General features: G+C 44.9%; 1 protein-coding gene across 1 annotated transcript in view; it reads left to right on the top strand.

Annotated features, from left to right (window-relative positions):
- The first annotated feature begins 8,992 nt into the window (after nt 1-8,992).
- NELL1 (neural EGFL like 1) overlaps nt 8,993-12,927 on the top strand; it is a 300,108-nt gene continuing 296,173 nt past the window's right edge. The window contains exon 1 of the mRNA XM_075712408.1: nt 8,993-9,071. Coding sequence (XP_075568523.1) covers nt 9,023-9,071 — 49 coding nt within the window. The 5' untranslated portion in view covers nt 8,993-9,022. The remainder of the gene's footprint in view (nt 9,072-12,927) is intronic.

The following is a 12,927-nucleotide window of genomic DNA, read 5'->3' on the forward strand; positions in this document are numbered from 1 at the left end:
CATTTGATCTTTTCGAGTAGAAAAATGAAAGCGAAATTTAAAGAACTAATCATCTGAGATTGGGACTAAATTGCATTTGAGTCTAGAAGTGGTTTGGAAATGGTGCCAGGCGGAGGTGTATGGGCATCACTGTTCAAAGTAATGTCATACGTTTCTTTTGATAATTTGCTGTCTGTCATTTCAATTAAAAATGCCTCAGTTACACAAAGTATCTGAAACCTTGCTCCACACCAGGTGCAACTGTGGTTTTACTCACTTCACTCCAATAGTTTTCCTTGTTTCTCTGCTTTTGTTTACGGTATCTCCTCAAGAAGCCATCATATAATTTGTGCCTAACTTTGTATTCTTAGAGTGGTAAGTGTAGTCTAGTTACCACCTGACAGCAGTTGTTAGAAGTTAGATGTGCTGTTCCACTTTGTGACTCCCCGTTCATTCTCCTGTAAACATCTTTATATAACCTTTAGATGTATTCTTCTCTTTCAGCCAATAGGGAAATAGCAGAACCCCACTTGTCTATATATTATATATATAGCACGTAAATTCTTCAAAGCAGTATTCTCTCTGAAATCTACGTAGGGATTTTTTTTTTTTTCATTTAAAACATTTTCATTAAATAAAACCCCCCAAAAACCCCAACAATAAACCACTGCAGACATCCACATGGATGCAACACTAGATATACAAAATGCGTGGGTTGGGGGGGGAGGACAAATTAATAGATGGCCATTATAACATTGCATAGCAGTGGGACATTCTAAATCATTACATTTTAGAAATCAGCTATAAGTGGCGATATGAATGTTAGACTTAAATAGTTTTGTAACCTATTGGGCAGAGTAAAAATAGAGCTTTTAAAGAGTACATTTATTTACCTGAATAGAAAATTAACCCAATTTATTGTAAATGCACTAGAATGAGGGAGAAAAATATATCTTCGATAATTGGCAAAACTGTAACCTTTACTATCTTGTTATATCCTATACATACATATATGATATTTTTTAACAGTGACCAGTGTTCATGTAGTGTGTACTAGTGATGTTTTATGTCTTTATAAATATCTTATCAATCAGTGTAGAGATGGTGAGCTTAGAGTAGGTTAGCCTGTTTTTTCTCTCCCCACACACACTTACAGTAGTGTTCTTTCCTTTCAGGGGACTGTTTCTACCCCGTTCTTTTGTCTGTCTGTCTTCATATTACAGGGTCTCAGGTAAATCTTCAGTTAATGTGTGTCTGTAGATCAGTAGACATGTTGTTTCACCCCGTTGAAGAAAACAAAACAAACCCTAAACCTTAGCGTAACACTTCCACAAATCGTTAACTTATTTTCTCTCTCTCTGTGTGTATATATATATGTATATTAAATATATTAATCATTTTGCTGAACTTCCTCTTTCACGGGGCAATTAGTGTTGCCAGTTCTAGGCACTGCTGGAGACCTTTAATCCTCATGCAGGACAAGCGAAGCGCCATCGGGGTTGTCACTGAGCGAAGCAAGGGCAGATTTTGCAACATTTTGCGCTGGCTCCTGCATCCCCACTCCACGGGCTCTGTCGGTCCCCGTCTCGCACGGCAGCGAGACGGGACCCTTCTGTGAGCTTCTCTGCCTTAAAGCTGTGCCCCCTTCTCTCAGCCTCACCTGCTATTTTAATAAGGGGCTTGCTATTCTGCCTTCTGGCTTTTATTTTCCTGGCAGAGGCAGGTTTGAGAAGCCGCGCTCTGTTTAATGTAATGAAGGTCCATAAAGATGAGCTGGAAATTTGGCCCCCATGTCTACGTGGGGCTGAGGGGCCTTCTGTGGCTGAAGAAAGGAACCTAAGTCAGCACCTCTAGCGGGAATTAGGTATTTTTGTCTAGGCTTCTCTTTACCAATATTACCTAGCATCTTGGTTTGATTTTTGGAGTCCAGGCCAGTTTCTCTTCACTACTACTGTGATTTAAAAAAAAAAAAAAAAAAAAAAAAAAATCCATAGGTTTGTTCCTTTTTTAAAAAAAGAAGACACACTCAAATCGCTTAACAGTTCTGAATCCTTTCACTTACTAACTTGTCTCAGGACATGCATTGGAACTGGGATTAACTAATTGCAATAAAATTACCTCAGTGTAAGGATATCAGTTACTGTCTACCTTAAGTGTAAAAGAGATATAATTTGAAGGAATACTGCTAGGTTATGGTATCTTTTCTTTGTCTTGGATTACCAAACCAGAATGCATATGAAAAATTTAATTGCTTTCCATGGTTTATGTAATTAATCTGCTTGCTTTTAATTTAGATGTTGTTCCTGTGCCTGCTAAGTCATTAGCACAGGATTAGGCTTAACTTTGAAACTCTGAAAGCAGACAATAGTGATTTTGCTCTAGCTGATATTTGTCTTCAGCTTTGACCCCCATTACAAGGCTTGCAAACACATTTGGAGAGGGGGGAGAAATGCATACAAAAATCACAGAAGGTATGAAGGTTTCACTGTATGTTAAAAGCAGATTTTTTTTTTGCACATTAGACTTTTTTTTTGAAGTGTTTTACTGTCCAAATCTGAATGTTGAGATTAAATTGACCAGCAGTGTCTTCTTTAAATGACAAGTAACTTTAAAGTTTGGGAATGCACTTCATTTACCATGTTCTAGGAAAAGTTTGCATGTACTTTGATATTTTCTAAAAATAAATTTAGTAACTAATTAAATACCAGTAAAGATCTTTAAAAAAAAAAGAAAAAGGAGGGGAAAAAGCCATATTAGTAAAAATGTGATGTACGTACTTGCAGATCTATCTATCTTGTGAGTAAAAAATGTTCAAATTTGGTGAAATTACTTATGTTGCATATTTTTTCTTTGAAATGAAATTGACTTTCTGGATGAGCTGAGATGCATTATTGTATGCATTAAAGATCATACCTAATGCAAATGCTTGCCATCTTCAAATTCTTTGGGGTCTTCCTAGTATTTTTAATATGCAATGTTCAAAACCTGTGTTTCAGCTAGACATGGCAGCACTTTGTTTCCAAAAGAAGGGTTTAACAAAATGACCTTTAATTGAGAAAGACTTGGATTGTCTTTATATGATGTTTCAATTGGGTCAAAGTAGTCTTTTGATTACGTTCTGCTCCACTGACCACGTAAGATGTGCCTCAGCGCTGAAGATCATTGCTTCCGATACACTGTGTAGCGATCTCTTACCATGAAATTCCAACACCTGATTTATTTTAAATACCTTTGATCTTTTTGAATATATGTACAGTTGTATGGATGATATGATTTCTTGTTGCCTGTGTTAAAGCAATTGCTTGTTTATGGCAGATAGTGGTTTCCTATTGGTTTCTTACTCTGCAGCTCCACTCCTTCTTGCCATCGAAGAAAGACTTGTTAGGGATTGTGGGTTGCAGGCTGCAGAGCTTCAGCAAGGGGTATCCCAGAAAGCTTCTCTGTTTTGCTAGTAACGCTGTTGTAAGAGACACTTGTTTCTTAGTTTGTAGTTAAATGGTGTGCACATAAGATATCTGTAAAATGGTCAGAGCTTGATATTCCCGAGGAACTCAGGTTGATGACTCGAGGGGGGAGGGTGGGGGTATTTGGGGTTTCTGCCTTTGTCACCCTCAGGCAGCCTATCGCCAAAGAGAGAAGGTTTTCCTGATGGGTTTAGCATAATGTGAGAACCGGGCTGTACCTTATTGCTTGCAATATTATTATTTGCCCATAATGTTTAAACACATCTTCAGGTAACCATTTGCCTTATAGCTATCTTCCATTGTTAGGAAAATTATTGATTGACTAAAACATGTTGTTATCTGTCATTTATATTATGTAGTCTTACCTTGTAAGGTAGATGCTTAGCTGGTATAAATTGTCACAGCTTTGTTTGGAGCTGTGACAGTTTACACCAGCTGAGAATTTGCGCCCTGTGTCCTATGGCACTTTATTACGGACCCATCGCTGATGGGTTAAATCTTAATTACTTGCGTAATGTCATATATAAATATATATATATATTTACAGGCATTCTATGGGGTACTGCTGCCTATGGATAAAGATTTGTACCCTAACCAGGTCATTATATTTTTTTCATTAGCTATACGTGGAGAAGATATATTATGTTACAAAGGATGCATCATATATAGCTCATGTAGTGCATATTATAACGCTGTATGTGATTAATTTAAGAAATCATTATTCTTGAGGCCCTACCTCAAATTTTGTATTTATGTGTACAAATGCAATTTATTGTACTATATATTTGCCGATTATATTTGGATGTGATAAATTAAAATTATTCAATAATGTATGGGCTCTAAAGACTCTAAATAAATGTCCAGTGTTTAAAACAGAAAATACGTCGACTTTTTTCTGGTGAATGAAATGTCTCTTTTTCCACTGCCTCCTTCCCCACCCAGTACACACCACAGACATCATTCTTACTTAACACACAGCCTTAAGGTATCTGCAGAATTGATCCATTTGATTGTTAGAAACCTTGAGCGGCAACTGGAAACAGCCCTCTTGGGAAATGGAGATATTGCACAGCTGCAGAAACAAGTATCAATTAAATGGCTGGATTCTTAACTATTTGAGTGCTCTGTAGCTTGTGGAATAATTGATTGCTTATCAGAGGACCAACTGGCTTTGCTTAAATCCTTCTTATCCTGTCAATTCAATCATCCCAAAGGTGGCTGAACTGTTAAAAACAATAGAGGTTCCTATCAGCTGGAGATGCAAACGAGAGATGTAAGGGAAGCGTATGTGAAGAAGGAAAGTGTAAGGACACCATTCCTGATGTTATTGCACCTTTTGTTTGAAGCTGAATTCCTGCGGTGTGGTGAGGGCAATGTGCCACAACAGCCATGCAGTAAGCAGGTCCTTCCCTTCCCAGCAGCCTGCTATGGAAATGGTACCGATCCAACCTGCTGTGCTGTTGGCAGACAAGAGCTTTTGACAAGCTTTCCCCAAATTCAGTAGCTAAAGTACGATGTCTGATCACAATGTGGCATCAAATGTGGTAACACAAGAGATACTAGCGTGGTGCCAAGAGTGTGACAGCAGTTCCAGGCAAGGGCTTAGTCCCGAAGACAGCTCGAGTGCTATGTGGCAGGACTGTTTCAGCAGTTCTGGTAACTGGTCCCCCCCCAAAAGTACTTTGCTCTGGCTGTGAACTTGCATTTCTCCAAGACGTGTATGTGCAGATGAAGGAGATGGCAGGACCTAATGATGGAAGACTACAGTTATTCTTTGCACATATAAGGCAGATTTCATCTCGGAGAAGTCTGGAGTTACCAGTGAGCATCTTAAGAGTCCTGAGAAGCAGGTAAGTGCCATTAGTCCCCTTTTCAGGAGGAAAAGCTGAGGCACGTGGAGGTTGTCAAATCTCCAGAGTCAACCAGTGTGAGTTAATGATACAACACATTGATTTTGGAGTAAGAGACGGTTCTTTGCTGTCACCATTAGGCACTATTGCTCTAAACCTTAAAACTCACGGGAAGAGATAAAAATCCTTGTCCTTCTGACTTGGTTGTATGGATTCACCCAGGCCATGCTCGAACACAGTGTATGTTACTTAAACAACTAGACGATAGGCACATCTTCTATTGCAGTACTAGTGGATGTGTGTAGTTTGAAATAATTTTACTCTTTCAGGCACTGAATTTCCTATGGTCAGGGTGTAGCCTGAAGGGCACATCTTATACCAACCTAACAGATGAATCAGTTGTAAAATTTAATTTAGACACTGCAGTCTTCAAATACTAGCTAACCATGCATTTGGGAATTAAAAAAAAAAAAAAAGCAGTAGGTATTGCTCCATGACTGAGTGGAGAAGTAGATGAACAATTTCTAAGGCCTCTTTCTGGTGTATTTGTTAGTCATTTATGTAATTATAAACCTTAACATGGATACTTTCAACCTATTGGACTGATATTATTTAGTCCTTTACAACTATATATCAGTTGGTAGGACAGGTATGGCATATGGTATTCCCCTCCTTCCTTTACATCTACTCTTTCCTTCCTTTACATCTACTCTTTTTCTTGAGGCCCTATTCGAATGAGTTTTTAGGTGTTAAGTGCTGTTGTTAATTCTTGCCCTCTACTGGCTGCAAAGGAAACTCTGTCCACATGGATTGCAAGCATCCCTTTGGAGCCAGGCTTTCCAGGGATGCAGAGCCCTATTTGTGAATCAACGAGATTTTCTATCCCATAAGTTATGAGGTGGGGTTTTTTTTTCAGGTGGAAGCACTGTTGTTTTCCACGTTTGCAGTTCAGCTGCAAACACATTCAGCTGCGCTTAAAGTAATACTTAGCGCTTTTCATTGCCTTTCATCCAAGGAGTGCAAACAACCTTACAACTGCTCTGAGAGATACCACACCTAGCCAAAAATACTTGGTCAAACTACAAAATGCCACAAGCTTTGCGGCTGACAGGACTAACAGTTTAACACCGCACAGTTAGCAACATCACAATAATTTAGGTCAAAATCAAGAAGCATTCAATGTCCAACTGAGAGGGCAAGAACAATCTCTCACAGGAATGCTATCTGAGCTGAAATCCAGCTAGTTTGCCAGGACTAACGCTTTACTCTTGCAATAGTGCCATCAGGGTTTTTTGGGTTTTTTTTTTTTTAATTGCTAAGAATGTTCAGGAACACAGTTTTAATTCTTATCTGAATGTCATGCCTTTCAGCTATTTATACTTCCAACAAGATCATATCAGAATATCAGATTTTTCAGTGATAAAGGAAGATGATTCGTTGCCATCAGAGGAGGTGTAAGAATAGTGTTGGCTGGAAGAATGTGTTTTTTTTAAATTTTTTTGGGTTTTGGTCCATCCATTTGTCCTATCCTTTTCTAATACGAACAGTTGAAAATGCTTGTAAGGTTACTAATGCTCTCCCAGCGTGTGATCATTTGGGCGCCGAGCCGGACTACAGGAGGACCCACGTTTGTGGGAGCAGCTCTGTTCAGAGTGCTTCCTACTAAGTTGCCCGTGTTACTTTTTGCAGCGCCTGTGGGCTCTTTGGATATTTCTGATCAATAGAAGAGCAAGTCAGGAATGATTAGGGCAGTCTTTATCCATGAGATTGTTCCGGATGTGTTTGAAGCTGTGCTTTAAAGCCAATAACTCAGTGCAAATTTTTGTATGTACCCACAGTAATTTTTTTAAATAGCATTTTATCCAGATTTAGGTTAAGCTAATAACAGGTCTGTTTAAGAAGCTATCTATGACCAGTTTAAATTGTATATCCGCTAAAGACTCTGCACCAAGTGGAAAATGGAAAAACTTGAGTTGAATTAGATTAAATTTTGTGTGTAGATAGACCCTGGTTTTACTACCAGATAAGCACAAACACAGCTAAGCTAACATGAATTGGATGTATAGACCTATTTCACAGAAAGAAATCTCCTCTTAAATCAGAGAGTAAATACTATGCAGAAAAATGATTTTATCAGGATGGGATAGAAGGGTGCGTCTTCACCTGCTGATGTACCATTGCCTCTCCTTGTTGCTATGGATATATATCTATGTGCACACACATATACTTGTATACCATGTATATACTTCTCTCCGTGCCCCATGGTTAAGAGTGCTGCTAATAACACGGCACCCTAAACAAAAGTAAGAAGGTACAAAGTTATATTTGAGTAAAAGCCCTTTTGATACGCTGGAGATAAACTACGGAGATGCTTTTGGAACGACCACCCCAGAGATTTGCTGGAGTATGTTGCATTACCTCGCTTGCAGCCAGGACAGCTGTTTTCAGAGATCTCACTAATTAAGTAATTAGGCAACCAAGTTATACTCTTTGCGCTTACTAATGTAAAGGTGTGTGAATGCAACTGCCCTCTAAGACAGGCATAGTTTTGGTGGTTTTTTTTTTTTTTGGTGTGTGTGTCATCCTAACTTTATCCAAATGTACAGCTTATTATTTCACATGTAAGATGGCTGGAATTTGCGTTGTGCCGAACCGAAGCGCAATGTGATGAGGGGTGGCAGCAGAGAGGAGGATCCTCGGAAAGGGCTCGATCGGCACCGTGGCGGAGCCGGGGCAGCTGGAAGTCTCACGCTCTGCTCCCGGTCAGTGGGTGGGCGCTCGCTCTGGGGCCCTAAATCTCTACTTAAATTTAAATCAGGGGCTCTACGGCAGAGTCCTTGCACATAACCGATGCATGTGGTGGCCTGCTTCTGGCCAAGGATCGAGCCGAGTTGAAGGCTGGAGGGAGGGAATGTTTGAAGATGGGTTTGGAAACAGCCATCAGAGCAGATTCCCAGACGCCTCACGAGCCCCTTTAAACGCTTTACCTCCCTTTTAGAGGCATGAAGGAGCAATTAAATGAGTTGAGCAAGGACATGCAAGCAGCCCGTGGAACGGTACAAATTTCCGGTACGGATGTCTCAGAACTTCTTTTTGTTTATTCATAGCCGGCATCAATTATTACTGAGGCTAAATAGTTAATAAGGCTCGATTCTGACGATTTTTCTGCCGAGGGGGAGGGGGGGGGTTGGCGAAGGTGCCCGCCGCCGGCCCGCGCTCACGCAAGCCCCCGGCGGAGCTGCGCGGCCGCGCTTCGCACCCAGCGGCGCCGTGCGGGCCGCGCCGCCTGCACCGCGGCGGGGACCCCCTCGCCCGCGGGGGGGCTTCATCTTTCGGGGGCGAGGGGCCGGGTCGGCTCCGCCAGCCTCCGCTCCCCGCGGGAACCGTTTGGAGAGGGGGCGGCCGGGGGGGGGGGGGTGTCCCCCCACCCCGCGCGGGGGCCGCTCCCCGCTCCGTGGCGTGGCCGCGGCCGGGCGGCGGCGCTGGCGAGGCCCGGGGGGGCCGCGCGTCACGGCGGGGGGCGGGCGGGGAGCCCCCGCTGCGGGGGCGTCGGGGCCGCGCCTGGGCAGCGGGCGGAGCCGCCGCCGCTGCCGCTTGCCGGAGCCGCTCCGCGCGTCGGAGGCTGCGCTCGGCTCGGCTCGGCGCGGCTGGGCTTGGCTCGGCTCGGCTCGGCGCGGCTCCGCAGCAGCTGCCGGGAGGGAGGCGGGCGCCGCCGCCCGCGCCGCGCCCATGGGTCTGCTCCTGCTCCTCTGGGCGTGTGCGGCCGCCGCCGGGGCAGGTGAGGGGGTCGGGGCCGCTGAGGGGGTCGGGGCCGCTCTCCGCCCCTGCCGCCTCCCCCGGGGAGCCGGGGCCGGGGCCGCCGCCCGGCGTGCGCTGCCGGCGGGCGGAAACTTTGCGGGGCGGCGGCGGCGGCTGCGGGAGCGGCTCTGGCGGCCGCTGCGGCGGGGCCGGGCCGGGCCGGGCGTCCCTCGCTGCGCGGAGCGGGGCGGGCGCGGGGCTCGGCGGGGCGCAGCCCGGCTTGCCCCGGCGGGGAGCCCCGGGGCGAGGGAAAGTTTTCCGAAAGCGGCGTGCGCGCTGCGCCCCGCAGGGACGGGGTGCGGTGCAGCGGGGTGCACAGCGGGGTGCGGGCACAGCGGGGTGCACAGCGGGGTGCGGGCGCAGCGGGGTGCGGGCGGAGCGGGCTGGCCGCGCCGGGGCTCCGGGCCGGGCGGTGTGCGGGGCCGGCCGGGGGAAGCCGCGTTGCGGGCGCGTTGTTGCTGCCGGCGCTCTGCCCGCTGCGCTGCTCCTCCAGCGCTGCGCGACCCAAGTAGCGTTTCTTGCTCCCCGTGGAGGCTTTGTTCTCCTTCCCCCTGCCCCGCTCCTCCGCGGTTGAAGCTCCGGGAGGGGGACGCTTCTCGGTGGTGCTCGTAGCTATTCCCAAGGAAATCACCCAGCGCAATTAGCAGAAGTGCAAAGGAATCCATGTTCTGAAATTACAATTATTCTTGCGGCGATTCTTGCCTCTTCAAAATCTACGCATCTTGAGAAGCGTGACATATAAATAGTTGGAAGAAAATACCGCCTGTCCCTTTCGTAGTGGTGTTACCACCGGTAGTGCACGCAGACGTTTGAAATGGTCAGTAGGACCCGAAACTCTGCTACTTGCAATCGCGAAGCCACTCGGAAAGTTCTTTGTGTGCAACAATTGCCGCTGGAGCTGAGAGAGGAAAGAGCAAACCGCCTCTCCTAGAGCCTGCTCTTTACCCTTTGAATGATTGCGCATGGGTGCGTGGAAATGACTTGGTTGTCTTGCGTGTGCTTTTACTTAAAGTTTTTCCATCCCCAAATAGCGCGTTACACATGTCAAGGAAATTATAAATGCGCTGCACCCGTTTTATGGCTGCACGTTAGCTAGATGGAGCGTGGCATGATTGCTGGTGCTTGGGTGCAGGTGATAAAGGCGCAAGCAGAGAATACAAGCTGTTGGAGCTGTAAGACAGAATTAATTTCTTTTAGGGATTTCTTAGTGACATCATTCATAATTATATGGCTTAATCCTCTAATCTGCTGTAGTGCCTTCAGTTCACATTGGGCCAAATCCACCAAGTCCCGAGATGATTTCTGTTCCCGCCCACCTGACTGAATCATTTGGAGTTTTGCTTGTGTAAGCCACTGATTTAAGGGGAATGGCCCAATTGCTTTAAATAGGAAATGAAAACAACATCAGTCAGGATCGGGCCCAGGCTCTGCCTGGCTCTCCCGTGAGAGCAGGCAGGTTGATGGTTAATTTTTACTTCAGAAAGGAACGGCATTTCCAGCTTCTCGTTGCACTGAAGAGAGGCAGCACAAAATACTAGATGCAAGTGCGGTTGATATGCCTGTGGTATCTTTCTGATAGACTGTGGGAGACCACAGGGGAAAAGGAGACTTGGTTATCATACTGAAGCTGCTGATTTGTTGTTTATTAATTATTAACCAGGCTTTTTGAGTGCCTGCTGCAGCTTGAAGAGGCAGCACGGGAAAATGACTTGGTATTTAAAGCAGTGTAGGCTCTTGCTAAAGAGTTGCAGTGACATTAGAAATAGTCTCTGGTTTTGAAAGCATTTTAAAAGCTGGAAGGGGGCACACTGAAGTTGTCACACATGATCCTTCACTGGCATAAATTGAAGCCTGTGGAGCTACAGTTATCTGTACTTGTTGAGCCTCGGGTATTCAGGCTGGAATAAACAGCTTTAATAGAGCAGCGGAGCTGCTGTGATTTATGGGAGTGCCTGTACTTGCTAGATGTGGTGTCTGTCCTCACCCCGTTGATGTCTGTGGCAGAGCTTTCACTGACTTTAATGGGGTCAAGATTTGTCTTACTGGACGTAGTTTGTCCTTTCCATTGAGCAAGTTTTAGTCCCTACTCGACCTCCCCTCATATTAGTAGGTTTTTGCTGACCTGACTAGATCTAACCCCTTTCAAATGAGGAACAGCATACTCTGCTCTTGGCAGGGACAGCAGACACTGTCTTTCCTGATAAGTTCACACAATTTACATTGTGCTGCTTTTCTTTTGAATGAAAACCTTATAAGAAATGTTAAGTCCTCCTGTTTTTCTTCTAAAACAATCTTTGCTTTTATGTTTTGTGTGCTCCCCTCCCCGCCCCCCGAAAGGCTGCTCCCTGAATGTATATATGTGCTTGTGTCTGGAGTTTGCAGGTTGCAGCCCATGCACTGGAAGAGTTGCTGTAGGTTGGGCATCAGTCGGTGGATAAGTTCTCCGCCATTGATCAGTTGCTCTGTCAGCAGGTACAGCGCCCGTTGTGGTCGTTCAGTGCCTGAGCGTCTAGGGTGGGTGAAGTCAAAGATAGTACTAAAAGCCTGATGGTGTTGCTGATTATCTGGGAAGTTTTTACTTTGGAGAAGTTTATCTGGGTTTATAGAATCTAATTTTAATTTTCTACAAAAAGGTACTTATGAAAGTACCTCCTTTCATCCTTATGAAAGCACTGTGTATGTACACACTTGCATATGTCAGCACTCTTGGAGCTTCAGTTCTGCCAGATGCCTCTAGATCATACTTTTCCTTGCAGACCAAGGTTGCTAGAGACCTCCTAAAGCTGTCTTTTCAATATTTTTTTACTGCTCTGCCCCATGTGCAGTAGTATCCTCTGCATTAGCACAGCACGTTATTGCAACAAGTTTTAATCCTTGAGTAAAGGAAAGGAGAAAGTGCTGTGGCACACATGATTTATGGGTGGAATACAGAACTTCTTGTTTGTTCTGTACATCTCGGTAATTTCTCAGAGCTTTTCAAAGAGTCAAACTAGAGTATTTGCTGCTTAACTGATCCAGAAGCACAGCCCTGGAATAACAAATGAATCAATTTAGACCTGAACGTGAAGTCCACTTAGTAGAAATCAGTCTGGATGTGCCTTACAGGTAATGTCCTTGCTCCACGGAAGTCAGTGGGACTTCTACCATTGATGTCAGCTGTGTCAGGATTTCATTCCTGGAGCCTATTCCCGTTACTAATGATGTTAGTGAAAAATTTCATTAGGGAAGTGCTTGGATCCCATGTGAGAGATTTGACCGATGTCTCAGGTACAGATCTCACGCCACGCTTATTGCTATGTGGAGAGACACACCGTGGTCAGGCTGGCCTCTTCCCATCCCTAGAAAAAGGAGACGTTTAATGAACTTGGTGTGCCGTAACTATCAAGTTGCCCTAAAACTTTTGAACATAGCAACTTGAAACTGCTTGAGTGTGTCTTTTCTGGCAATCCCATCAGGTCCCTACTAGTTCAAGGAGTGCCCAGTCTTTTCCTGGGCATAAGCCATTTCTACATTCTAGGTTTAGATTTGTGCTTCTCCAGTTGGTGCTCCTGCAGACCAGAAGGTGCTACTGCTGGTTCGGGTGGATGAATGTCTGCTATTTGTAGGTAGGCTTTGGCATGCTTTACAGGCACCGGCTGTGCTGAAATACGGAGGTGCGCTTCCGAAGCAGTATCGGACAGTTTTGTGAGTCACCCAGGGCTCTTGGATTACAGGATGGCGTCTTTTGCCCTGCTACCATATCTCCTCCAGAGTCATTTTGTCCAGTTGGGAAAACAGAATCCATTTAGACTATGAGCTGGGGGGCCTGATCTGTTAGTTGCAGCTAGGTATGAAAT

This window comes from Pelecanus crispus, chromosome 6 (assembly GCF_030463565.1).
Source record: "Pelecanus crispus isolate bPelCri1 chromosome 6, bPelCri1.pri, whole genome shotgun sequence".
NCBI lineage: Eukaryota > Metazoa > Chordata > Aves > Pelecaniformes > Pelecanidae > Pelecanus > Pelecanus crispus.